Below are 26,923 nucleotides of genomic sequence, written 5' to 3'. Positions count from 1 at the left end.
GGGAGGTGCTTTCAGGGTAGGGTACAGGGTGTGGGCCGGGGAGTGGCCAAGGTGAGGCCAAGTAGGGTTGAAAGGGTCGGGCTGGGCTGGGCTGCACCGGAAAAAGCTCCGAGGCCATCCTGAGGAACTGGGGTCTTATCTGTCAAGCAATGAGGAACCGCTGTAGGATTCTAACCGAAGGAGTAACATGACTCCTTCTTTTATTCACTCATTGGTTTCCTTCCCTCCCTCCCTCTTCGCCTTTCTGACTCTAGCACTGCCCTTGGGATGGATTGGACACAGAGCAAGGAGTAGCAGGGCCAGTTAGGAGTGGCCCTCAGGGGCCAGAGCACCAGCAGATGGGCCTAAACCCACCGGCGGTAATGCTGGTGAGGCCGGGGCTGATGAGGGGCCAGAAATCGCAGCATCTGATGGCCACGTGGACTGCAGGGGGTGGCCAAGGGAAGAGTGGAGTTCCAGGTGCCTCTTACTATTCTAACTCGGATAAGTGGATACAAGGGGATGTAATTACCTGAGAGAATACGAGGGGAGGAGAGGGGAGGGTCAGATGGGGAATTGGCCTGAGTCTGAAGGGGCTCATGGTGCATGGGAAGCGTTCGATGAAGGTGTCCAGGAGGCGGGTAGCGACAGGCTCGGGCACCGCATGAAGGTGCTGGAAGGCGTGCGCGGGCGGCGCTGGCCCGCAGCCAGGAAGATGGAGCGGGAGGGCAGGAAGAAGCCGGACCTCGGGAAGCAGGGCCCGGCAGGAGCCTCAGCCACTGGTCCCGAGGAAGCCGAGAGCCAGGGCACTTCTCGCTGCGGCCAACAGTCCCCTCAGTGACGGTGGGACAGACACCGGAGTGCCCACTCCATTGGATCCCGGCGCCGAGAGGTGTGGGGGTGGCTCTCTGGGAGAGGGAGAGAGTGCTGGCCAGAGCTGCAGGAAAGCGGAAGGAAGGTGTGTGTTTTAAGGACGGAACAGAGCTGAGCACGCCATTTGCTTTCCGAGTAGAGAAGATCAGAAACAACCATAAAATCCTAGGAACTTAGGAAATTGATTGAAAGGACACTCTAGACTGAAAAATGATTGTTTTGTCAAGAGTACAATAGTGAAGCAAAGCAACGCTGCTTATTTCTAGCTTGATAAGTATTTGTGTTATTTTAGGTCTTTCATCTAATGGTTCAAATGAAATTTGCACTTTCTAGCCTGACTCGTTAACCCAGCACCTGAAGGACAGGTGCCCAGAGGTGAGGCTCTGTAAGGCTTAGAGGGGGCTCATCTGTGCTGTGAATGACCTGAAACCTGGAAGATGTTCTTCAGAATCTGGGTTTCAGTCATTTTACTTTATTCAATTATTTTGCAATTATACTGTCACTTAAAATCTGAGTTAAATTTAGAGAATCTTGTTACTTGAGGTTTTTTAAAATATTCCTGATCATAAAATTTTAAGAAATAGTTGAGTAACTGAATAGAGGTCTCGCTCGCTCGCTCGCTCTCTCACTTTTTCTCTCTCTCTTTTTTTCTCATCTAGAGAAGCTGACTTTCTCATCTGGTTGGGAATCACCTGGGCGATTCATTTCACAATGCAGTGCAGAGCGAGCTGAACCCGAACCTGCTGTGTGGGATAGGGTATGCGAGGGTGCAGCAGACTCTGGCAGCCTTGCCCTGAGGCCCCAGGTCACTGCTGAAGGGAGCTGGATGAATCTGCATGAGGAGCTCAAGAACTGCCTCCTCAGATGCCAAATTAGAAGACCTAGTGGCTTGACCAGAGCAGTCCTGATGGGGCCCTGTGGCGACGAAGCTGCTAAAACTAAACAAGCAAACGAACAAAAACTGTGGCGAGCAGGGCTCAGCTGTCACGAGGCCACTTTCAGCCAGTCTGTGCTGCCTGGGGAGCACCGAGACCCCCAGCTGCTGCCCTCCTGGCACGGGGGCTGGAATGGGACCTGCTTTACAGAGCAGTGGCCTTGGAGACCCAGGAGGGTGCCTTCTCGGCCAGGTTTAGTGCTCAGGGGGGTGGGATGCCCTTGAAGACTCACTGGGTTCCCCACAAAGGGCCCGGGGTTTGATTCCAGAATGCAGGCTTGGGTACGTTGACCAGAAGCAAATAGATGGCCAGGTATTCTCCAGCAAAGATGAGTTTATTCAGGATCAGCATTGAATTGCAATTCAGGGGCTCAACCACGGGCAGCCATGTGCAAGTGCCCCCACGGCAGAGGAAGGAGACACTTTTATAGGCGGGACAAGGGAGGGGGCGGGCTTAGTAAACAGAGCCCCAGCCTTTCATTGGCTGAGCCCTGGCAGGAAAGAATGGGAGTCTTCTGTTGAGGGGGGCTGTCAGTGCAGGGGTGAGAGCGCCCCCTGCTGGTCTCCCGACCCTGTTTAACAGGTTTCCGTTCATTAATGTTTTACAGCTGTCACAGGACACAAGCCAAAAGGGACATGAGATATGCATTTTCATTATTCCTGCGTGGGGAGGGTGGTCAGAACATTGTCCTTCTTTTTAAACAAAGCAAGTGGTTCCAGCATATTCTAGACTCCCATCCAGCCCGAGGTAGAGAACCTCAGCCCCTCCTCAGGAAGGAAGGGCAAGGGTCAAGGGAGGGGCTCCAGCATCCCGTCACTCTGCCGCCCTCCCCTCCCCGACCCCAACTCCCACCAGCACACATGCTTCCTCTCTCTTCCCAGGGCCATCCCACCTCCCAGGCCATGTGAGACCTGCACGAGGACCCTGGGGCGCTCTCCTGGGGGCCGTCTGAGCAACGCCACGGCAAAGTCCTGGGGTCACCCACGGTGTTATGTTATTCTTGGCGAACTTGGTGTTTGCGCATCACCTTTCATAACTTTATTACCCGAACCACCCAGCATTCGTGAAATGGCAGCCGTGACGCACAGCTGGTGCCGTGACTGTTTCATTCCACAAACTTTTATTGAGCACCTACTCTATGGACCAGGAGTTACACTCGGGTTGGTGACATCGTGGTAGGAGACACGGCCCCTGGCCTCAGGATACCAGATAGATACTGTGAGATAATAGAAAAAAGGTGTATTGGAGGCTGCCACCGGCTCCTGGCACAGGGCTCCGGAACCCTTGTAATTTCCTAAGTGATGAGAACAGCAGGAGCATCTTTTGTTCTAATATTTGGTCTTTCTCCCCAGTTCCTGACACAGAGGTCCTGAAACCCTGGTAATTTCCTGGGTGATAGGAGTGTCTTTTGTTCTAATGAGGGGACTCTGGGTGGGCTCCTGGATGAGGGCTGCTTGCTGGAAAGACCTACCCGTGATTAGAAGCTTGGAATCTGCAGCCTCACCAGCCCGCATTCTCTTGAGAAGGGAGAAGATCTGAAAAATGGAATTAATAATGGATCACGCCCACGTGAGGAAGCCTCCATACGTAAAATCCCACTAGTGTGGGGTTCAGAGAGCTTCCGGGTGGGTGAGCGCAGCCACACGGGGAGGGTGATGCACCCCAACTCCAGGGAGGACAGAGGCTCCTGCACTCAGGACCCTCCCAGACCTCGCCCTGTGCATCTCTTCATCTGGCTGTTCATCTGTGTCCTTTGTCATATCCTTTAATAGACTGGTAAACGTTCGTGTTTCCCTGAATTCTTTGAGGCACTCCAACAAACTAACCAAAGCTGAGGAGGGGGTCGTGGGAACCTCTGATGTGTAGCCAAATCCTACAGAAGTTGTGGGTAACTTGGGGACTTGTGACCGTCATCTGTGGGACAGGGAGCAGCCTTGTGGGACTGAGCCCTTAACCTGTGGGATCTGACACTGTCTCCAGGTACACAGTGTTAGAACTGACTTAAATTGCAGGACACCCAGCTGATGTCATGAGAACTGCTTGGTGGGGGAAAACCTCCCACACATTCGGTGACCAGAAGGGTCAGAAGTGAGGTGCTTTGTACGAGGAATCAAGAAGAGAAACGTGGGAGAGAAGAACTGGGTTATTCCTTATTCGGGAGAAGACTGAACTGAGGTTTGTCCTTATATGGATATGCAAATAAATGACGGTCGGTGTGGTGTGCGCTGTAATGACACTGAGCCTGAGGGGCAGGAAAAGGAGGAGCAGCTAGAAGTCTGGCTGGGGAGTTAAGAAGGGGTCCCAGAATCCATGACACTCAGCTGAGATCTGAAGAAAGGGGATGAGCCCAGGTGACACCCGGGAGGAGAGAACCCCAAACTCGGGCTGGGGAAACTCACAAAAGTGCTGCTCATGGTCGAGCAGGCAGATAACCTGCTACTGCTGGACCACTAACTGTGAGGCAGTTCAGGCCGGACACCTATGAAAGGGCCTCATCTCTCAGGCCAGCAAACTTGTGTTTTACCTTACAGGCTGAGGGGAGTCCCTGAAGAATTCTGAGCTGCGGGGTCACAGAAGCAGAGTTATGCATCGGGAAAACGGCTCTGCAGCAATGCAGACAAGTGGGATATGCAGAGGCCGGGAGTGTCTGGGCCGCCATGCTTCAGGTGAAAGGTGGCAGGTGGTGGGCAGGGCTGTGACCTGGGGTGGAGGGCATGGAAGGAAGGGCTGGTTAAGAAGAACTCGGGCAGGTCCTGGGGTTGGGGGGTGGGGGGTGGGGGGTGGGGGACCTAGCATGATTTCCAGATTGCTCACTTGGACCAGCAGATGATTGGCCGTGATATTGCTCTGAAATTGTCTTACTTTTCCCTGGAACAAATGAGGTTAGCAGGGCGTGACTATAATCTACTGTTCCTAAGGTCTGGGGAAAACACAGGTAATATACATTTGCACTGAGGAAGAGCAGGTAACAGCAGCAAAATCGTCTCCACTTAAAGCCTTTTTATTTAAAAAGCCTGATATGGGGCTTCCCTGGTGGCCAGTGGTTGAGAATCTGCCTGCTAATGCAGGGGGTGCGGGTTCGAGCCCTGGTCTGGGAGGATCCCATATGCTGCGGAGCAACTGGGCCCGTGAGCCACAACTACTGAGCCTGCGTGTCTGGAGCCTGTGCTCCGCAGCAGGAGAGGCCACGATAGTGAGAGGCCCGCGCACCGCGATGAAGAGCGGCCCCCACTCGCCACAACTGGAGAAAGCCCTCGCACAGAAACGAAGACCCAACACAGAAAAAATAAATTAATTAATTAATAAACTCCTACCCCCAACATCTAAAAAAAAAAAAAAAAAAAAAAGCCTGACATGAATTAAAAATGCACGCATGTGTCTTTGGGATGATTCAATATCACAGCTTATAATGGGTAGGGCTTTGCTCTGAACACTTTCCTACTTCAGTTTAACTAGAAGGAATTAGGTATGGAAGTGAGAATGAATAAACCAGTTTCCCTGGAACATAGTTCCCACAAGGGCAGGAGAAGCAGTTTCTTTAGAGCTTAGGTGAGAAAAAGTCAAAGGGAAGATTGAGTGGAAGCCTAAAATTTTTTAAATTAATTCTGCAAGCAATAGGAAGACATTCAAGCTTTTTGAGTATTGTGTGACAAAGAAAAGAAATGATTTAAAAAACATAATTACCCATGACATTTGGAATGGCCAGAATATGGGAAAGTTTATTGCAGGGAAATAAATTAAGAAACTGTTACAATGTATCATTACGAGGTGGTGTGGGCCTGAATTAAATTATACATAATTCTTAATTCCCCAAATTCCCCTTGCTGACTCCCCACAAACCAAATATCTGTTTATTGTTAACTTTTCAAAAAAAAAAAGAAAAAGAAAACCTCTCAACAAAGAAAAGTCCAGGACCAGGTAGCCCACTGGTGAATTCTAACACTGACGCTTCTCAAATTCTTCTAAAAAATTAAAGAGGAGGGAGGACTTCTGAACTCATACCCTGATATCAAAGCAAGACAAAGACATCCAAGAAAATAAAACTACAGGATAATATTCCTTATGAATACTGATGCAAAAATCCTCAACAAAATACTAGCAGATTGTATCCAACAAGATATTAAAAGGATTATACATCATGACCAAGTGGGATTTAGTCCAGGAATGCAAGGGTGGTTCAATGTAAGAAAATCTATCACTGTCATACATCACACGAATAGTATAAAGAGAAAAAAACCACATGATCATCTTGTGAAAATGAAAAAAAGAAACCTCGTTTAAAACATTTATAGTCAGTTGATTTTGATAAGGGTGCCAAGTCCATTCAATGCGGTAAAGAATATTCTCTTCCACGGAAGATGCCGGGACAACTGGATTTCCACACACAAGGATGAAGTTCTACCCTTACTTCACACCACATGCAGAAATAACTCAAAATTGATCAACAACCTAAATACAAGGCTAGAACTATACAATTGTTAGAAGAAAACATAGGAGTAAATGTTCATGACCTTGGGTTTGGCAATGGGCTCTTAGATATGACACCAAAAGCTCAAAGCAACAACGACAACAAAATAAATAAATTGGATTTCATCAAAATTAAACATTTTTATGTGTCAAAGGACATTATCAAGAAAGTAAAAGACATTGGAAACCAGGCTTGAATTAGGGGCCAACCAAGATGCATGCAGACACAGGTGTGCTGTATACTTAACTCTGAATCACGTTAATGTGCTTCAAAGGCGACTCCAGCACCCTTACAGGGGGGCAGCGTTCCTTCTATGCTCATTGCTGTTGTTTGCTGCTGCCCACAAAGCTGAATCAGAGGATACAGAGAGGTGCTCATCTCAGCACGCCTTCAATTCTCAGCTCCTTGGGAAAGAGGCTCCATTTTTATAGAGTTTGTGGCTTTGATTTATGTTTTTTTTTTTAATCTTATGAAAAATGAATAACCTCCTACTTCCCTACACCTGCTTTTAGCCCTGTCACTGGGGATACTTCTCTTTAATTCATTATCTTAGTTAAAGGTGGGCTCTGGAGCCAGACTGCTTTGCAGCTTTACTAGACTCTTTGGACCTCAGTTCTCTCATCTGTAAAATGGAAATAACAATAGGAACTGCATCATGGTGCTGCTGTTGGGATTAAGTCAGGTAATCCGTGTGAAGAACCTACCATACTGCTAGAACACAGTAAGTACTCTGTAAGTGCTAATGGGCATCACCCCATACTATTCTTATTTCTAATAATTACCCAGAAATATTAAGTGCCCTTTAGCTTGTCCTTGAGTAGCAGGGAGCACTCAGTTCACACTCCCTCATCCAAGGTCCATTACTGAATCATAAATAAAGTAGGAAGAAAAGTCATAGAACAGAATTTTGGCTCAATTATATTTGCAATTCCAGTGGCACAATCTTGAAAGTACCCTTTACTTCTAATTTTTAAGCAAACTTTCACCATCATACATCAGTGTGTACCATGAGAGCCTAATACCTCTAATCATACAGTTGCCAAAATGCTCTGATTGGTTTGGGGTGAAGAGAGGGAGTTCACTTGGGTCCAAGTATTTTTTTTTTTTTTTTTTTTTTGTGGTACACGGGCCTCTCACTGTTGTGGCCTCTCCCACTGCGGAGCACAGGCTCTGAACGTGCAGGCTCAGCGGCCATGGCTCACGGGCCTGGCTGCTCCGCGGCATGTGGGATCTTCCCGGACCGGGGCAAGAACCTGTGTCCCCTGCATCGGCAGGCGGACTCTCAACCACTGCACCACCAGGGAAGCCCCTTGGGTCCAAGTATTACATGCAAAAGTAATTTTGAAAAGCATGTTAAATTTGCCAGTATTTGGTTGTCAACTAAATCTTAGTTAAAATATGAGAAGCTTTTGTTCTCATTTTTAAAAAATTTATTATTTATTTATTTTTGGCTGCGTTGGGTCTTCATTGCTGCGCGCGGGCTTTCTCTAGTTGCAGTGAGCGGGGGCTACTCTTCATTGCGGTGCGCGGGCATCTTACTGCGGTGGCTTTTCTTGTTGCGGAGCACGGGCTCTAGGCACGCGGGCTTCAGTAGTTGTGGCGCACGGGCTCAGTAGTTGTGGCACACGGGCTTTGTTGCTCCGCGGCATGTGGGATCTTCCCGGATCAGGGCTCGAACCTGTGTCCCCCGCATTGGCAGGCAGATTCTTAACCACTGCGCCACCGGGGAAGCCCTGTTCTCATTTCTGATGAGTCAGTTATTCATGGCATGACTGGCCATTTAACATCAAACACCTGTTTAATCACAAAGAGCTTTTTACTTGAATCTAATCTCTAGATTACCATTTTGCTGGGACAATATCCACTTAAGACTTATTAATGCAAAAAGCCAATTCATAATATGTTGTCATTAGAATTCCAGCCACAGCTTTTGAGGAATCAAGACGGATCAATCACTCTTGACAAGCAGCAGACCGTCCCAAAGCACCACAGGAAGCGAAAGTTCTCAGAAACCAGGGGGGTTGTTAGGAAATCAACACAATAGCTCATTTCCTAATGAAGCTAGCAGGGGTCAGTGTCTTTTAGTTATGTTTGAGAAAAGCCATAAAATTGCCTCATGAGATTTCAGAGCTTGGACGATCTTCAGTTGGAGACAAAAGACACCTTGAAAATATAAAACATCTGCTCACCCCAAAATGTCCAAAGAAACCTGAAAATACTCAGACAACCAGCATGTTCCCTGAACAAAGACTGTGCCTCCAAACCGCCTCCAAGTTCTTTTCCTTGGGAACTCAGCAGCAAGGCAGAAGTTAACAATAGAAAGGAACTAAGAGAAAACTCTGGTCAATTGCTTTTAGAGGAATAGGGCCAAAAAATAGTGAAAGGCAACCTACAGAATGGGAGAAAATATTTGCAAATTATATATCTGATAATATCCAGAATGTACAAAGAACTCTTATCATTCAACAACAAACAGACAAACAACCCAATTAAACAATGGGCAAAGGACTTAGGTAGACATTTCACCCAAGAAGGTATACAAATGGCCAATGAGCCCAAGAAAAGATGCTCAACATCATTAGTCATCAGGGAAATGCAAAACAAAACCGCAATGAGATACCACTTCAGACGTTAGGACCAGTATAATAATCACCAAAAAAGCAACATAACAAATGTTGGTGAGAAATGTGGAGGAATCAGTGGGGATGTAAAACGGTGGAGCCACTGTGAAAACCAGTTTGGCAGTCCCTTAAAAAGTTAAACAGTTACCGTATGACCCAGCAATTTCACTCCTAGGTATACACCCAAAAGATTTTTTAAAAGGGACTCAGATACTTGCGCACCAATATTTATTGCAGCATTATTCGCAATAGCCAAATGACCCAAGTGTCCATCAACATATGAAAGGATAAACAAAATGTGGTATATTCATAAAATGGAATTGTATTCAGCCATAGAAAGGAATGAAGCTCTGATACATGTTACGATGTGGATGAACCTTGAAAACGTTTTGCTAAGAGAAGTAAGCCAGACACAAAAGGCCACCTATTGTATGATTCCACTTGTATGAAATATCTAGAATAGGCGAATTCATGGAGACAGAAAGAAGATTATATGTTACCAGGACCTGGGGGGGAGGGGGGAGTTACTGCTTAATGATTACTGAGTTTCTGTTTGGGGTGATGAAGAATTTTTGGAAATACAAAGAGTGATGTTGCATAACATTGTGAATGTAATTAATGCCACGGAATTGTGTACTTAAAATGGTTGAAATGGCAAATCTTATGTTCTACAGATTTTACTACAATAAAAAAAAATAACTATGTTATTGGGAAGAGTTTGTTTCCAAAAATAAAGGGGATGCTATTAGCAGAGGGAAGGAAAAGTCATTAAATAAAACCCAAAGTAACTACTTCTCTAGGAGAAAGTTCAGGCTACTTTGATTAGTCTTAAGGTAGCCCTCGATGTTAACTTCCATCTGAAACACAAACAGAGAGAGTTGGGGAGAAGAGGAAGTATATAGCTGGGCAGTATACAGTATACTGCCCCCTTGCCTGGGATACCTAAGCCTGTGCCTGCATTTCTTCACAGCAAGGGGAGCCCCTAGAGGCGATGCTTATTGCTGATGCTAAACCTATTTATCTCGTTTTAAGAGCACCACCTCCTCCTTGGACTCAGGATACAAATGCGGTTCCATCTTATTTGTTGGCAGTAAATGCCAGATTAGCAGGGAGTTCTGTTATTTCCCTTTGCCGGACGGGGTCCTACTGAATCCATCACTGGCGCTTCCACCATCCTGAAGGCCAAGGGAAGGAGGGCCGGCCAGGTGCCCTTCCCCGCCGGCAACGCTCCATCCACACCTGTGATTCCTCGTGCGGCCACAAGATGGTGCTGTCGCGTGGTGGACTTGAACCAAAGCGCGGCCGCAGGTGCTCCCTGCACCTGCTGGTTTTCAGAGGTGATGTCGCATCTTGGTCTCTTTTAGAGCTCAGCGCTTTCATTCCCACACCAAGGACTGGACGGCTCCCGGGCTGGTTCCAGCACCTGCTGCTCCACAGTTACCGGGTCCTCCCACGGGATCCACACCACCCGGAGGTCTGGCTGTTTTCCTTATAGGTCCTCGTAGCACAAAAGACGTGAACACACCTCTCCCACGGGACAACAGCGTCACTCTCCCTCCTTGTAAGGAAGCCTACCTTCAGTTATTTCAGAGCGCCTACACCTACCTTTCTTAGTTGCACTCATTTACCTTCTGCGACACAAAGATGATATGAGGACATCATCTCAGTGAGTCTCACAAGAAAGGGGCGAGAACAGCCACATTTCATCTTTGAGGACATTCTAATACATTCGGAAATGCCTCTACAACTTTTCCCTCGGATAAAGGTCATTCTAAAATGAAAACGTCCCCCAGGACCTCCTGGGCTCACAAGACAAGGTGGCCTGTCTTCTGCTGGCACGAGAGCATGTCACAGCAAGAGCATGTCCTCACTTCTGAACCCAAGGAAAACATCAGCTGCAGACAGACCACCCGCTAACGCTGGTGTGCAGACAGCAGCTGCAGTTATTTTCATTAGGAACATTACACAAGCGGGGGAAATCTGCTTTCTGCTCTATAGGGCCATCCCAGGACACCGGAAATCAAGGCAGAGCGTTTGGGGAGGGTCCTTGGGTGGGTCGCAATGGCAAGTGGGCTACCAAATGAGGTGTTACAAGCCAGAAAGTGCTGGAAAAAGGGAAAAGGAGAAAATTAGCCCAAACTGCTCACCAGCACCCCTCGCCCACACATCCACAGGCTACGGTTCAGTACCTCTCTGCCTTCTAGGGGAATCTCCTTGGCCTTGAACCTTCATCCTATGTGCTCTTTACCCAGCCTCCCCAATAAAAACATCTGGCCAAACCACAGTACAACGTCACCACTAGGATGCGGTCACACACCAAACATTCCCATCACCACGAGGTCCCTCTTATAATCACACCCGCCCCCAAACCCTGGCAACCACTTATCTGTTCTCCGTTTCTAGAATTTCTCATCTCAAAAGTGTTACATAAATGGAATCGTACAGGATGGACCATTTGGGGATTGGCATTTTTCGTTCAGCATAATTCTCTGCAAACTCGCACAGGCTGCTGGGTGCATCGATAGTTCATCCTTTTTATCGTTGAGTGTTATGCCGCGACCTTCAATCGTTACCCTGGACACCCGCCTGGGGGTGGAGGAGACGTGAGGCGCGGGCAGGGGCGCCCCCATCTTCCCAGCACTACAATCCCTGCAGCCGCCACCGCGCGGAGCCACCGTGTCCCTCTCGGACACGAGGGCCCGGGCTGACGCTGGGCAGTGCCCGGGGGCGGAGACAGGACAGGGGCGGGGCGCCGAGTGCGGGGAGAGATCCGGACTGGTCGGGCTTGGGGGAGGGGCGGGGCGCGGGGCCGGGCTGCGCTCGGGGGCGGGGCCCCGCTGGCGGACTCCCAGCGTCAGCCCTGCAAAGCGCGTCCTCCCGCCGACGTCTGCGAGTGCGTGGCCCGCGCGGCCAGAACGTGGCGTGGACGTCAGACGTTCCTCTGGAGAAAGTCCGCGACGTGTCCTCGTTCTTGGCACGCTCGCTGGCTGCGGTGAGTGTCGGCGCCCTCCGTGGGGCGGGCTTGGGGACCCTTCCCAGGGCGAGGGTCTCTGCGGGTTCCCACTCCCCGCGTGCCCGAGGTTCCTCTTCTGCAGGTACGAGGCTGGGGCACAGAGTGAGCAGGTCCTTCGCTGCCCTCAGCCGCTGCCCTCCGCCCTGGACTCGGGCTGCGCCGACCCCAGCTGCAGACGGGGAAGCGGGAAGCCCGGGGTCAGCGAGTGGGCGTCGCGGTGACCCGGCCTAGGCCCGCGGGCCGCCGAGTTCGGGCTCGGCCTCTGCCCTGCGTACCGTCCAGTCTGTACCAGGCCCTGGAACTCAGCTTCTTTAACTTTAGTCCCTGAGATTATCAACCAGAGAAATTCGAGAAGATAAACGTGTACTCAGTGTATGCTTCCTGCACGGCTGTTTATAGTTCTAGGGGGGATGGAAAGAACCCAGGTGTAGGAAGAGAGAAACGGTCGCGGAGATTAGGACGAAGTAATGTACATCAGATTATCAGCCCATTTGATGTGATACGTAGAGTTTAACAACCCCATGGCTCTTTTTTACTGTTGACCTGGTAAGTGTATAATTTCCGAGGAAGGGGAAAGTACCCCTGCTCTGCAGGGGCAGTAGGTATGGAAGGTCAGTGAGGGAAGTGTTGGGCCAGTAGCCGACTCCTTGGGCCTCAGTTCCTTATTCTGTACAACTAGGAGAATTGACCAGAGCGGGAGTCAGAAACTCAGTGGCCTCCAGTGGCCTGGCGGGTGAAGTCAATGGGTAAACTGGGCCCAGCAAAGCAAGAGGGGAATGCATGCCCTGCTGTAGGCATTAAAATTAAATGGTTTTTAACCAAACCAGAATGTCTTTGCGCCCTGACCCTAGGGATCTCAGGATGAGGTGTTCCCTGAGTTTGGAGTGACACTGATGACCTGTCCGAGGTGATCAGGTCCCGTCACTCTCCTGCATGACATGCTCCAGTGGCTTTCTGTTAGGCTCAGGGTAAAGTCTTTGCCCCTGTCCTGCAGACCCACTCATCTTTTGGACCTAATCTCCCACCACCCACCGCTCAGTTTTAACCCCAGGTACATCACGCAGGCTTCCTTGAACACCTGGCCGCTCCCACGGCCTGCCTTTCCCTCGCTGCCCCCGTCTGTGGCCGGACCTCGACCTCCCCACCGCTCTCCCCCTGTCCCTCAGTGTTTGTTTTCTCTTCTAGATTGTTGGGGTCACTGAGGAGAGTGAGTGCGCCTGGGAGCCCAGGGCCCACCACACCCAGTCCTCTGTGCCCAGAGTTAACCGCAGACCCTCCTCTTGGCAGCATCCAGAGAGAAAAATACCCACCTTCCCGGAATATGGCAGGTGACTATTAGCCATGGGCGAGTTATGTGTTTTTAAATTAAAATTTTAGTTAGAAATTGAATACCTTGTTATAAAAACTCCAGACAGCACTGAAGTGTATAAAACTTGTTTATAATGTGCACTGCTATCTGGAATTCTCTCGTTTTGTGTTTTCTTACTGGTCTTATTGTCCATTTCAGCCCCATCAAAATCTAATGCTTATCCTGTCTTTGCTTTGCCTCCAGCCTCTGGGATGACCACCAGGACATAGTAGGTGCTCAATAAATAGATATTGAGTGAATGAGCCCCAACAGTTACGATGGTTAAAGATTTAGCATGACTTACACACGTCCCATTCTGTGACATCTTTTTTTTTCAACAGAAGATGAAAATCCTTTCATTTCAGAACATAAATGTTCACGTGATTTTACACATTGTGTCGTCCGTTAGGGTTTGTCAGCCTTGGCACTGCTGACCTTTGGGGCTAGATAGCCCTGTGTTGTGGGACCTGCCTGTACTTGTAGGATGTTTAGCAGCAGCCTTGGGCTCTGTCTCCTGTATGCCAGCCCTGCCTCCCTCTCGAAGTGACAGCCAGAAACGTCACCAGACCTCTTGAAATATCCCCTGGGAGGCAGCACTCTCCCCAGTTCATGGTATCATTTTTCCTATTAAGCCCCCAAGTAGAGTTCCTGTATAACAAATGAGTCTGAGAGGTTAAAAAAAAAAAGTGTTAATCATTAATTTCACTTGTGGAATTCAACCTTTACACTCAGCTGACTATGCCCCAAAGCTGTTTGCTTCCAACTGACGTTTATATTTTCTCCTTAAGGGCCTAAACAGAATAATATAAATCAAGAGTTTAAACATTTTGGTCTCAGACGTTCCCAGGGAAGATTTAAACAAATCCCCACAGCTGCCTTCTGGAAGAATTCGGTACCTAACCTCACAGAATCTTCCGAACGAGGAAAGTACTGCTTCAGAGGCTGTGGTATTAATGACACAGCCAGACCCTGTAACGCTGGTCTTCTTAGAGCCTCTTGCCCTCAGCCTCGCCCCCCAAAGCGGGACTTGATGCAGGCCCTGCCTCTCCCGTGGGACTAGGGATCTGATTTTTGATGTCTTTAAGTGTCCATTTTTGATGGAGGGGAGGGAAGCAGAGCTGTGTGTCAGTGGCTGATGCCTTCCAAGAAAGGGTTAGCACAGAAGATTGATTAGTCTTGGTTAGTCATGGCAGTTTCTTATTATGATATTAGGCAACACGGCTAAAACTTATGGAGGACAACAAAAACAGATCGGGCCCTTAAGGAGCTCGGTCATGTTACTCTTGTGGAATTGTAACTTGACTGGTATATTTGTGTGTGAGCAAACTCAAGTAATGATGAACTATGACATAATTAGATTTTTAAAAAACGCTCATTGTTTTAAAAGTGTCACCCGTAAAAAGGGTTGGTCTTTCTTACTTAGCTTCAGCCACGGTGATGCACTTACACGTTTCCTTGTCATCTTAGTCCTTGTTGAATTTGGACAAAGAGGAATTATTCTTCAAGAGAAATGGTTTCTTGTCTGGATTTAGGTAAGAAAGTGCTCATCGTCTATGCGCACCAAGAGCCCAGGTCTTTCAACGGGTCCTTGAAGGACGTGGCGGTGGCTGAACTGAGCCGGCAGGGCTGCACCGTCACCGTTTCTGATCTCTATGCCATGGACTTTGAGCCGAGGGCCACGAGGAAAGATATCGCCGGTGAGTCATGGAATAAACGCTCTGGTTTTTTAAACTTTCTTCTTTGTGTGTGTCTTTTTACTGAGGTTTAATTGACACAACGTGGTATTCGTTTCAGGTGTGGAACATAAGGACGCGATGTTCGTATACATTTTGCAAAATGGTGACAAGTCCAGTTAACATTCGTCACCACACATAGTTTCACTCTTTTCCCCTGTTGATGAGAACTTTCAGGATCCACTCTTTCATACGTGCGGCAGTGCTAACTGTGGTCACCATGCTGTGCGTGACATCCCCGTGACTTAGTCACTTATAACTGAAAGTTTGCTCTTCCGGCCCTCTTTACCTGTATTGCCCACACCCTCCAGCCCCTGCCCCAGGCAGCCACCAGTCTGTTTTCTGTACTCATGAGCTCAGTTATTTTTCTGTTTTTTAAGATTCTGCATATAAGTGAGATCATACAGTATGTTTCTGCCTGACTTACTTCACTTAGCATGATACCCTCCAAGTCCATCCATGTGGCTGCAGATGGCAAGGTTTCTTTCTTTGTGGCTGAATGATATTCCATGGTGTTTATGTATCGCCTTTTCTTCATCCATTAATGGGCATTTCGGTTGTTTTCGTATCTTGGCTGTTGTGAACAACGCTTCAGTGAACGTAGGGGTGCAGATATCTTTTTGAGTTCCTGGGTTCCTTTTCTTTGGGTAAATACCCAGAAGTGGGATTGCTGGACAGTAGACCTATTTTTAATTTTGGGGAGGAAACCTCCACGCTGTTCTCCGTAGTGGCTGCACTTTACATTCCCACCAACGGGCATGAGGGTCCCCTTTTCTCCACGTCCCCACCCGCACTTGTCTCTTGTCTTTTTGATGATGGCCATTCTGACCGGTGTGAAGTGATACCTCGCTATGGTTTTGACTTGCATCCCTGGTGATTAGTGATGTCGGGTGTCTTTTCACATATGCCTGTTGGCCATCTGTTTGTTTTCTTTGGAAAGACGTCTGTTCAGATCCTCTGCCCATTTTTAAATCAGATTGTTTGGGGGATTTTGCCTTCTTTGTAATTTTTTTAATTAAAAAGAAGTTTGAAAACAAAGGTTATTGTCGCACATGATGGAGAGTTCTCAAGTCAGAAAGGTCTCAGTGCAAGTCCGTTCCCTGCCCCCAGCCACCCGCTTCCTCTGCCCCCGAGAAAAAGCCAGCGTCACTCGTTAGCTGTGCGTCGTTGCGGAGTGTGGGTCTGCGCCCTCTCGGGATGTACCTAAAGCAGTTAAGGGCATAGCCTCCATTTTCCCTCCGCTTTTTAAAAAATGGAAACACGTTACATATGTTGTTTTGCACGTAGCTTTCTTTTTTTCTGCTGTGAAATCCCTCATTGTATGCGGGGGCGATGGTTTAAGTAGCTGCCGCTAATGGGCATTGTTGGTAGCTTCTCACCTTTGCTAACAGAGCTGCAGCGCACAGGCGTGGCCACGTGTGTTTTCCTGTCTGTGCAGGTGTATCTAGAATGGAGTCGCCGGTCACAGGGAACGTGCGTTTTGCATTTTCGTAGATACTATCAAATTGTCCTCTGTAGGTGCTGTACCAGTCTGCCCCCGGCAGTGTTTGCAAGTGCTCGTTTCCTCATTTTACCAATTTTTTGATAATTGCCAATCTGACAGGTGGCAAAATGGTCCCTGAGTACACAGTTTTGTATATGAATTGTAAATAAATTTTTACCTATTTTTTTTTTTAGTTTTGACTTTACTGTGGTGGCTTTTTTCATGCAGAATTTCATTTACTTTTGCTTAGTTGGCTTTTGACCTGTGTATTTTGTGTCATGTAAACTCTAAGCTTATTTTTTAAAGGTGTTATAGTTTCTTCTGGTGTTTGACAGGTTCCACTTTATAAATGTAAGTATGTTCTCTATTCAGAATTTACTTTGGTGTGTGATGTGAGGTGTGGGTCGTTTTTCCCAAGTACTTACCCAGCTCCCTCATCACCATTTATTACATGATCCAGCTATTTGCCCCAATTTAAAATGCCACCTTCATTGTGATCTGAATTCCCACATACCTTTTATTCTCTTCTAAACTTTTATTCTGCTTTTGTTTTCCTATCCATGACTCAGTACCACATGGCTTTAATTATTTTGGCAAATAATTTATTTACTATCACAGTTAGGTCACCCTCATTTGTCTTATTTTCTATCTTTTTCTGACTAGTTTTACTTTTCCATAAAATCTTTTGAATTAGCTTTCCAGATTGTTGACTGAAAAAAAAATGCACAACGTGAGAGTTGTGAGTTAAGTTTCATTTGGGGCAAAATGAGGACCACAGTCCAGGAGACAGCCTCTCCGAGAGCTCCGAGGAGCTGCTCCGAAGAGGGCAGGGGGGAGTCGGGATGTGTGTGATTTTGGAGAAGGGGGGGCGTGCGGCTGAGCACACACAGGCTGGCAGAAGGTGGCTGCTGGTCACGAGGAGCGCACGTCTCCGTTAGTGACGTCAGCGCTGTTCTAGGCACGAAGAGATGCAAGACTGGGGCTCAGAAGCTCTGCTCCCGGGAAGGTCCGACTCTCTGAAGGCCTGTCCTGCCAGCCTCCCCAGAGCACAGGGCGCCTCATTCCTGGTCTCCCCCATGAACTCCTTTCAGGGCATGTTGAAGGTCAGTGGTTACAGCCGTTTGTGACTTAACTTTTTGTAGAGGCAGATGGCAAGTGCCAGCCTTAGGCTGGCAAGATTCAAAAGGTAACAGATTATCTTTTTATTGAGGTCCCATTAACTTTACAGATGACTCAGCCTCGTGAAGTTCTTTCTGTGCCAGTGACAGGCGTGGCTCCTCATTTGCTCATGTGCTCTTACGACCTTCCAGGTCTGTTCACGAGTTTCCTTCATGCAGACCTCACATAATTCTTACTAACTGGGCTTTGTTCCTCTGTGTCAGCAGTCCCCGGCCTTTATGGCACCGGGGATGGGTCTCGTGGAAGACAGTGTTTCCGTGGACCGGGCCGAGCGACGCGCAGCGGCTCTAGATGCAGATGAAGCTTCTCTCCCTTGCCCGCCGCTCACCCCCTGCTGTGCAGCCCAGTTACTAACGGGCCGGGGAACGGTACCAGCCCGCGGCCAGCGGGTTGGGGGCCCCTGCTCTGTATGAAGAGGACTCGTCTGTGTGTGCGTGTATGTGGCTGCTACTAACTTTCTTACTGTTTGTAGTTTTCAGCTGATTCTCTGGGGCTTTGCTGATATACAGTCAGATCATCTGCAAATGATAATTTCACCTGTGGTTTGCCAGGAATTTTCATTTTAAATTAATTACCTTTATTTTATTTATTTATTTATTTATTTTTTTGTAGTACGCGGGCCTCTCACTGCTGTGGCCCCTCCCGCTGTGGAGCACAGGCTCCGGACGCACCGGCCCAGCGGCCATGGCTCACGGGCCCAGCCGCTCCGCGGCACGTGGGATCCTCCCGGACCGGGGCACGAACCCGTGTCCCCTGCATCGGCAGGCGGACTCTCAACCACTGCGCCACCAGGGAAGCCCAAATTAATTACCTTTAATTTCCTTCTGTTTGCAGTTGGGTTAATGAGATCCCCAGGTCTAGTATTTAGTGCTGATGGTAACAGCTGACGTCCTTGTCTTTTCTTGTCTTCCCTTCTTTTTTAAAAAATTTATTTTATTGATTTATTTTTTTGGCTGCGTTGGGTCTTTGTTGCTGTGCACGGGCTTTCTCTAGTTGCGGCGAGCGGGGGCTGCTCTTGGTTGCAGTGCAAGGGCTTCTCATTGCGGTGGCTTCTCTTGTTGCGGAGCACGGGCTCTAGGCACATGGGCTCAGTAGTTGTGGCTCTTGGGCTCTAGAGCGCAGGCTCAGTAGTTGTGTCGCGCGGGCTTAGTTGCTCCACGGCATGTGGGATCTTCCCGGGCCAGGGCGCGAACCTCTGTCCCCTGCATTGGCAGGCGGATTCTTAACCGCTGCGCCACCAGGGGAGCCCTTCCCTTTAAAAAAAAAAACCCACAATATTTATTTATTTAGGCTGCGTGGGGTCTTAGTTGCGGCACGTGGGATCTAATTCCCCGACCAGGGATCGAACCCGGGCCCCCTGCATTGGGAGCGCGGAGTCTTACCCACTGGAGCACCGGGGAGGTCCCTGTCTATTCCCTTGTAATAAACCAAACAATTCTTCCCACTGAGCGAACAGCAAAGCAGGGACTGGGGAGACAGAGAGTATTATGTGGAGGAGCCGCTGGTTTTCAGTGAAGCAAGTGACACGAGCTCTGTGTATAAAGTGTCTTAAACGTGGTGAACAGGTGGGCAGAGGGTGCAAACAGCGAGCCCCTTCGCATGCCCTCCTGGTCCTGCGTGGCCCCCAGGGACAAGCAGCCGGACTTCATGGTGGGACCATTGTAGATCGTACTCCAGATACCGGCACAGTGCGTATCTGTGTAGAGCTTAGACGCGCTATAGGTGCAGATGTAAGTGGGGATTTGCTTCATTCACTAGAGCTTTGGGGGGTCTTTTTAATGACTGCACGGCACTTCACGGCACCTGCCGTAGCTTACCAGTCCCCCCGTCGACTTAGGCTTACTTTGTCTCCAGCTTTTGTTTCAAGCTGTGAGTCAGCATGTTTTTCCGTGGCTCTGGATTCCCTGTCTTACTAAGAAAGTCCCCTCCATATCCTCACTTATAAAAATATTCTCATTTTCCCGTGACATTTGGGTACCTTTGCTTTGATATTTACTCTTTAATTTTAATCTAGGATACACGTGGCCCATGCACATTTTATTGTCCATTTACCATCATCAGAAGCAGCCAGTGTCCTCTGGGGGCTCCACACCCGGTGGGCGGCAGCCTGCCTGAGACACAGGCTCTCCTGCTCAGGGTCTCTGGTCGGTACAGAGCCTCATGCACCAAAGGGTCCCAACAGGTGCTTTGAATGAAAATGAACCCTGGGGAGGCTGGGGGAGGAAGCAGAGCCCTGGCGTGTTCTCAGCTGTGGCTGCTGAAGGGCCGGCCTCTCCTTGGGCTCCTCTGCTGGCCGTGTGCCGCAGGGGCCGCACCTGCGCCTCCCGTCGTCCCCTCTGCTGCCACGTGGGACCCGTGGCCTCGAGCTCGGCCCTCAGCCTCCACCTCCTCTCTGGTCGGTTGGGGATCGCCCAGCCCGCCGGGTGGTTACGAGCATAGGAAGGTGGTGCCGCAGGGCAGAGCGCGGTGCGCGGGGATGCTCAACCGCTGGTGGCTCTCGTTAACGCCGATCAGTGCGGCTGGGTGAGTCTTGCTGCTTGAGGAGAGCCCGCTGAAGGCCTGGAGCAAAGTGTTAACTTGGCTTTCCGCCTAGCTGCCGAGGGTTAGAGGGTTAGGGTTACAGGGTTACGGTGAGAGGGTTAGGTTAGGGTCAGGGTCAGGGTTAGGGTTAGAGGATTAGGGTGGGGGTTAGGGGTTAGGGTTGGGGGTCGGGGTCAGGGGTTAGGTGCTGCAGGTTCCAACCCGACCCCTCCCCACCCCCGCTGCTGCCGCCTGAGCCCCTCCCCTACCAGGCCTTCTCCTGAATCGCTGAGGCCGCAGTGAGCTTTTCCAGAGCTGAAGTGGAGCGTTCACTGTATACATGGGGAGCAGCCCCCTGTGTGCAGGAGGAGCCTAAGCCCCTCGGCCGGGCTCACAAGGCCTGGTCCGTCCCTACGGTCGCATCACCTGCGGGCCTCCTGGCCCCTCACCGCAGGTTCTCGGCTGTGCTCCCAGTGGCCCGCTCCTGGGCTGGCCAGGTTGTCCCGTCTGCGTCTTCCGCCCACAAGGTCCCCAGCTTCTGCAGGCTGCCCGGAACTCCTACTCCGCCGTCAGAACCCCGTTCGCCGACTCACCCCCAGGGTGCGCTCCTGACCCGCTCCCGCAGAGCTGGCTGCAGCGCTCGTTAACCCGCGGAGTGAGGCCCGCTGCTCCTGGCCGTGGGGTGTGAGGCCCGTCTGCCGTAACGTTGCACCTGTCGCTGGCCGAGCGGCCGTGTTCTGTGTGTCCCCGTGCGGCTGCGCGTCCACGTCTCCTGCTGGACTTGGAGTCCCTTAGGAGAAGGGAAGGACGTAGCTTGCTCTCTTTGCATCCACAGTCTGACCCCGGGGCCTGGCGTGTGCTCAGGTCTCTGTGACCGCCCGGTGACCTGCTGCAGCCGGGGAGTGACGTCCAGGCAGCAGCGGCGCTGGTGGGATTGGCGGGACGGGCCGCAGCCGCCCCCTGGGTGAGAACCCCCGTCCTGTTCTTCCAGGCGCCCTCTCCAGCCCCGAGTTATTCAGCTACAGCGTGGAAGCGTACGAGGCCTGCAAGAAGAGGTCTCTGACCAGCGACATAATGGCGGAACAGAAGAAGGTTCAGGAGGCCGACCTAGTGATGTTTCAGGTTTGGTTCCCCTTGGATTACGGTCCTGTGTGCAGAGTCTTTCCCGATCCTGAGTTCACGCTCCTGGCGGTGGCGCTCCGATCTGCGCGCTTACTTCTGTGTCATTGGGTCCGGAGACCCAGGGAGCCCCTAGCCCCCGTTCAGGTCCTGCCCCCCACGTAAACCGCAGGGATTTCCCTTTAGCCTGTGGTCCCGAAACGTCTGACCCCGACCCTGCAGAACGTGCTGCCTTCGTTCTCTGACCCCCAGCCCGGGAGGGGCGGGGCTTCACGGAAACCAGCTCTGTCTGCGTGGGTGTTTGTCAGAGTAATTTAGGCCAGATGCAGCCGCTGCCTTAAGTCGTCAAGAGGAGAATCATCTCCCCCAAGCCCCGCGGGTGGCCTCACCCCCTCACCCACACCTGGTGCTCACTCACCTCTGTCCCAGGCAGGCCTCACTGCACGAGGGCTGCCCAGGACGCTGCGTCCACGGCCGGCGGGCGGGCGCCACGGCAGCAGAGTAAATGGGCTTTTGCGGAGTCGTTGGGTGGGTGGAAGTCCAAGTCAGGCCAAGGGAGACGGGGATTTGTCATAAGGGCCCTGATCGCTTGGGTGCCAGGAACCCGAGGACAGGCCGTGGCGGGCTTCGGGGCAGTGGCACGGGGTGTGGGGCGTCTCCTCCCTCCCTCATGGCAGCTGCTCTTCTCCGAGCTGCCTGCTCTGCCTCTGCCCCACGTCACTAGATCCAGCCTCCCAGGAAGGGGTCTCCTGGGTCCGTATCGTCTCTGTTTTCCAACCTGCTGAGGGGCAGGGCGGGGGCGGGAGAACAGGACCATATCCTTGCGGTGGGCGCAGAGCCAGTTTCCAGACCGTGCAGGAACGCCCTGTAGACTACAGCTGTGCATGCGGGAGGGGCAGCCCCGCGTCTGCCCACCTCGCTTCCCGGCGACCTTGACTCCGGGTGTGGTCCCAGCGCGGCCGTTCTTCCATCCTCCTTACACCCAAGAGCCCGCGGTTTACCACCAGCTCGCTGGTAGTCACGCGGGACCGCGCAGCCATGCGACGATGGCCCAGCAGTCCGGCCCCTGGTCCGAGCAGAACCCCACGCAGCTCTGTCTCCCCTCCGCGGCGGGCTCCCTCCTCCCCCTCCTCCCCCTCCTCCCCCTCCTCCCCCTCCTTCCCCTCCTCCCCCTCCTCCCCCTCCTCCCCCTCCTCCCCCTCCTCCCCCTCCTCCTCTCCTGTAACTGGAAGGTGAACACCAGCCAAGGCCCGTTCCTTCTGTGAGAGTCTTTCTCTATTCCTGCCCCTTTTCACCTGTCTTCTCCCCACCCCCACCCCTTTTCCCCGTACTCTGCCCAGAGCCCCTGCATGTATGTTTATTTTTTTTTGCTCAACACTAATAAAAATGTCATTCACCACGACCACTGCTACTATGACCGTAGCTCACCAGTCACTGAGCGTTTACCCTGTTCTGGGCGCTGTGATGTGTCATTGAACCCTCACCACAGTGCTGTGAGTGATTTGCAAATCAGGCTAAGGAGGCCCAGAGAGGTTAAGTAACTTGCCAACGTCACACAGCAGTACGTTGTGGAGCTGGGGTTTCGGTGCCAAGTCCTGAGTTAGATTTATAGTGAAAGCACGTGAAACACGGGCTTCCTTCTAGCTTTGGTAACAGGTTATTGCACGTGTCCATCTCTTTTCGTTGATGATATTGTTGGGTATGGCTTCTGTGGGGGCCGGAATGGACTCCAGGGAGGCCGTGCTGCTGGTGTGTGGAATCTGAGGATCAGACTTCTCAGAACGTACCCCAGCCCGACTCCCAGATGCCGTGTCTCACCCCCAGGCGGGGAAGCGGGCAAACTCCTTCCCACAGCCTCCCTCCGGCCCCGCGGCTGGGGTCGGCAGCTCCCGGCCCACTCAGTCAGGGGCCGGCGGTCGGGGACCGTCACGGGACGCTGTTGGCCCTGCCCGCCCCGCCGGCCGCCACCGCCACACCGTGCGCCTCAGAGAACGGGGAGAAGCCTCCCCATCACGTTGGTGACGTCTGCATGCCCAGGCCCGCGGAGGAGGCTCCCCCAAACCCCCAGGCAGAGGAACGCGGGAGTGACCCCAGCGCTCGCTGCCTGTGCCACCCGCAGTTCCCGCTGTACTGGTTCAGCGTGCCAGCCATCCTGAAGGGCTGGATGGACAGGGTGCTGTGCCAGGGCTTTGCCTTCGACATCCCGGGATTCTACGACGACGGCCTCCTCAAGGTATGGCCGGATGAGGGGCGGCGTCCGTCGGGGGTGGGGGGGGCGTCTCAGCAGGTCACTCCTAGTTTGCATTTTTTAACCAAACACTGAGCGCCAACCGTGTGTAAGGCCCCGTGTGGTTACGTGGGCGAGAAAGCGTCACTCCCGAGGTCGTGGGCTTTTCTTCCAGTAAGGGACACGGAGCGCCCACGTCTGTCTGCACGCTCAGCCAGGGAGGCCTGGGCTGCCCTGGGGACGGCTCCTGCGGGGCGCCGGCTCCACGATGCGGGCTCATCGCCGGCCACGCACCAGTTCACCTCTGAGCGTCACGTAACCCCCTTGAAAACAGGATAACGTCTCGCCCCCAGGGAAGAGGTTGAGGGGAACGTGGCAGATGCACAGGACATGGTAGCTATGGATTTCCTACTAAAACAAATGACATTTTAAATTCTGAGATCTCAGAAAATAAGTGCATATAAAGAAAACACCGAGTCATGAGATCCGTTCTGGACCATGAAAAGATGTCACCCTTTGCCGAGTGGCCCCAGGAGCCGGGCACTGCGGGCGGCAGCATTTGCCCTCCCAGCCGCTCCGAGGTCTGGCTTCAGCCTCACCCACTCCTCCCCTGCGTCCCGGAAGCCTGCTCGCCAGCAGCACCGCGGCCTGGCAGCCCTGGGTGCGCCCCGTCCGCTCCTCTGGTTGTCCGCTGCTCTCTCCATTCAGTGTAGCTGTCACCTGCAGCTGGGCTGCACGGAGATGGGAACGTGTGTCTCTCCATCAGGGAAGGGTGCAGGGGAGCTGGCTTCAGGTTTTCCCTCCCGGTCATTATAAACCTCTGGGCTGGAGTCACAGTGGCCTTTACTACCCTGTCCTCTGGGGTCCCACCAATGCGTGTGCTGTGTCCTCTGCAGGGTAAACTGGCCATCCTGTCCTTAACCACGGGCGGCACGGCCGACATGTACCAGAAAACTGGAGCCAGCGGAGACTTCCGATACTTCCTGTGGCCCCTCCAGGTACGCCACACCCTTCCCTGACCCGCAGCTCCCCCGGTACAAACGAGGTGTGACATAGGCCTGAAGGCCAGACCATTCTGACTTCCCTGGGTGCAGGAAGTGACAGCCTCTGCCCTCTTTAGTGATTTACTTGGCAGCACCGGAAAGGCTGGCCAATGGGGGAAACACGAGTTATCAGGGTAGCTTCTGCCATCCTTTGGGCAGAGGCAGGCCAGGCCACACCTACTTGGCTGGTGGGCTCTGGAGTACGCAGGAGCCCCACGGTGGCCCGTGTGTGTCACGACTCGGGAGGGCAGAGCCATCCGCACTCTGGCTCTGCTTTCTGAGGCAGCATCGCCTGGAACCCTGGCAAAAGGCTCCCCAGCCCGCATCCGGCAGCCTCGCGAGTGGGCACGTTTCCGTGGAGCCAGGGGCTGGGCGCCGCCCCAGAGCCCACCCCCCCCTCCAGGAGCCCGGGACTCAGCTCTGGGCTGCCCTCCCGGGTGGACGCCGGGCTGCCTCTGCACCCTGGGCCTGGGGTCGGCGAGGACGGCGGTCAGTGGAAGTGCCCTGGTGAGGGGCAGGGCCGAGGAAGGGAACTGGGGGCCCTGGGTTAGCCCCCGTGTCCCCTGGGGAACTCCTGGGAGACCCAGCGGCCTGCATGGAGGCTGCCCATCTAGGTGGTTAGGGGTGTGTGTTGAGCTCGGAGGAGACCCCATAGTCAAGGGTTTGTGAGCTTTAAAAACGCAGGTGGTGGTGTGGGTCCCGGCCTCCCACCCACCCGATGGGGCAGGCCTGGACAGGGTGTGGGTTTGGGGAAGGAGTGCAGATGGAGGACAGTGATATTTCTAGAAGAAGGATCTCTGAAAGGAGACGGGGTGGTCATTCCATGTGGTGGTGCTCAGCTGGAGAAGCCGGAAATTCCTGTGCAGAGGCCGAGCGGCCTCTTAGGTGCCCTTAGCCAGGCCTAAATTCTTGCTTTTAAAAAATTTTCACCTTTTTTTCAGTTTGCAGAAGTACATAGAAAAGAATGAGATTATAAAATATAAAAAGTCCCCTTAATTCCTCCCTTAAAAATAATCACTTTCAATGATTTGATGTATTTCTTTACAGCCCATATATATTTTTAAATATATACTTTTAATGATTAGGCTTATTATGTTTATCTTTTTACATAAACGGTGTGCCACAAATACTGCTTCACGTTTCTTCTTGCTGTTTACATTTAATGCATATCTTGAACAGCCGTCCATGGTGGCACATTGTAGCTAAAATAACCTCATTCTAGAATATTCCATCGCATGACTTGCCATAATTTGCCTAACCAGTCAAAACTGTAAACTTTAGTGTCTGACTCAACAGCAGATTAAAGATGAATGTCAGTTATCAGAGTAGAATTTGGAACTTGCCGCTGCCCAGCCCTCAGTGGGCTGCCCAGCGGCTGTGTCCTGAGGTTCTGGGGCAGTTCCGTTGTTTTCGGTTAACCCGTAGCATGAAAGGTGTTCTGTCCCCTGTGGTGACTGAAGGATGGCGTGTGCGGGGCGGCTTCTCATCGCTCTCCTTTCCTTGCGGCTGTAGCACGGCACGCTGCACTTCTGTGGATTTAAAGTCCTTGCCCCTCACATCAGTTTTGCTCCTGAATTTGCATCAGAAGAAGAAAGAAGGGGGATGGTGGCCTCCTGGGCGCAGAGGCTGAAGACCATCTGGAAGGAGGAGCCCATCCCCTGCTCGCCCCCCTGGTACTTCGGGCAGTGAGCTCGGGGCCACGCTGGGAGGCGCCGGCGCGTGTCAGAAAGGACGGCCCGACGGAGCAGCAGGTGCGCGGTGACGTGACTGTGTCTCCAGGGCCCTGTAGGCCGACTCGCGGCTCCCGTCACCCGCTGGTTCTCCCGGATTCTCTCCTGACAGATGGCCGTATTCTCCCCGGCTCTCTTTTCATTTCTAATATGTTTCCATCTCCCTGTCTTGTTCTCCTGGCTTGGAACTGGATTTGTTAGGTTTCGTTTTGTTTTATTCCGTAACTCAACTTGAATTTCTGTTTTCCTGGAAAAGTGAAGTCTGTTCACAGCTCGTGTGTGAGTGCTCTGTTTGGACTGACTTCTTCCATCTTTTTTTTTTTTTTACCTGCATCGTAACTGTGACGTTTTAATTGAGCAGCCGCTTAACGCACTTTTACAGTCCCCGCGTGCCCGTCACAACGCGGTTTCCGGGCAGTGGTGAGAAGGCTTCCCGTCAGTGTGTGCGAGCTCGGGGAACACGACTGACAGTCACCTCGAGGTGTGGGCACGTGTAGGTGGGGTGTCTCCCCCAGAGCGGGTTCGAGGAGTTAGACACCCCCCCGCCACCCCCTCCCCCCACCGTCACAGCCGCCGTCACTGCCCGGGACAGAGCAGCTGCCTGGCGTCAGGGCCCTTCGGCTCAGTGTCCCAGCCTCCCGCCGGATCCCCC

The 26,923-nt window shown here is 51.8% G+C and overlaps 2 protein-coding genes across 4 annotated transcripts in view; both read left to right on the top strand.

Moving 5' to 3' along the window:
- Positions 1-9,555, top strand: part of WRNIP1 (WRN helicase interacting protein 1) — a 101,582-nt gene extending 92,027 nt beyond the window's left edge. The window contains exons 5-7 of one of the 2 annotated variants that reach the window (XR_010835204.1): positions 1,512-3,962; positions 4,319-4,453; positions 8,169-9,555. Coding sequence is in view for 1 of the 2 variants with exons in the window: in XM_067006845.1 (XP_066862946.1) it covers positions 1,512-2,011 (500 nt within the window). In the remaining variant the exon portion in view is untranslated. Of the gene's footprint in view, positions 1-1,511; positions 4,007-4,318; positions 4,454-8,168 lie in introns of those variants that run through there. The other variant, XM_067006845.1, reaches the window with a different exon arrangement.
- Positions 9,556-11,707: 2,152 nt separating this feature from the next.
- NQO2 (N-ribosyldihydronicotinamide:quinone dehydrogenase 2) lies at positions 11,708-26,542 on the top strand. Of its 2 annotated transcripts, XM_067006830.1 has the most exons (7): positions 11,708-11,868; positions 13,075-13,217; positions 14,770-14,934; positions 21,144-21,274; positions 23,391-23,504; positions 24,395-24,496; positions 26,054-26,542. In XM_067006830.1, exons 2-7 carry the CDS (start codon positions 13,211-13,213, stop codon positions 26,228-26,230), a joined length of 696 nt encoding a protein of 231 aa, XP_066862931.1. In that variant the 5' UTR covers positions 11,708-11,868; positions 13,075-13,210; the 3' UTR covers positions 26,231-26,542. The 2 variants fall into 2 exon arrangements, with proteins under 2 accessions (XP_066862931.1, XP_058932620.2); XM_059076637.2 differs by lacking the exons at positions 11,708-11,868; positions 13,075-13,217; positions 14,770-14,934; positions 21,144-21,274 and having other exon boundaries at positions 22,969-23,504; positions 26,054-26,322.
- The last annotated feature ends 381 nt before the right edge of the window (positions 26,543-26,923 follow it).

This window comes from Kogia breviceps, chromosome 10, assembly GCF_026419965.1.
Source record: "Kogia breviceps isolate mKogBre1 chromosome 10, mKogBre1 haplotype 1, whole genome shotgun sequence".
NCBI classification, from domain to species: domain Eukaryota; kingdom Metazoa; phylum Chordata; class Mammalia; order Artiodactyla; family Physeteridae; genus Kogia; species Kogia breviceps.
Note: the sequence above shows the minus strand (reverse complement) of the source record. Positions and strands in the feature narration are given on the sequence as shown.

Bases quoted from the DNA above. Each gene is read 5' to 3' on its own strand.
- NQO2 (XM_059076637.2), top strand. From the start codon at position 23,076: ATGCCGTGTCTCACCCCCAGGCGGGGAAGCGGGCAAACTCCTTCCCAC. The intron at 23,505-24,394 runs GTATGGCCGGAT...TGTCCTCTGCAG, and splicing joins ACGACGACGGCCTCCTCAAG to GGTAAACTGGCCATCCTGTC. The intron at 24,497-26,053 runs GTACGCCACACC...TTGCGGCTGTAG, and splicing joins ACTTCCTGTGGCCCCTCCAG to CACGGCACGCTGCACTTCTG.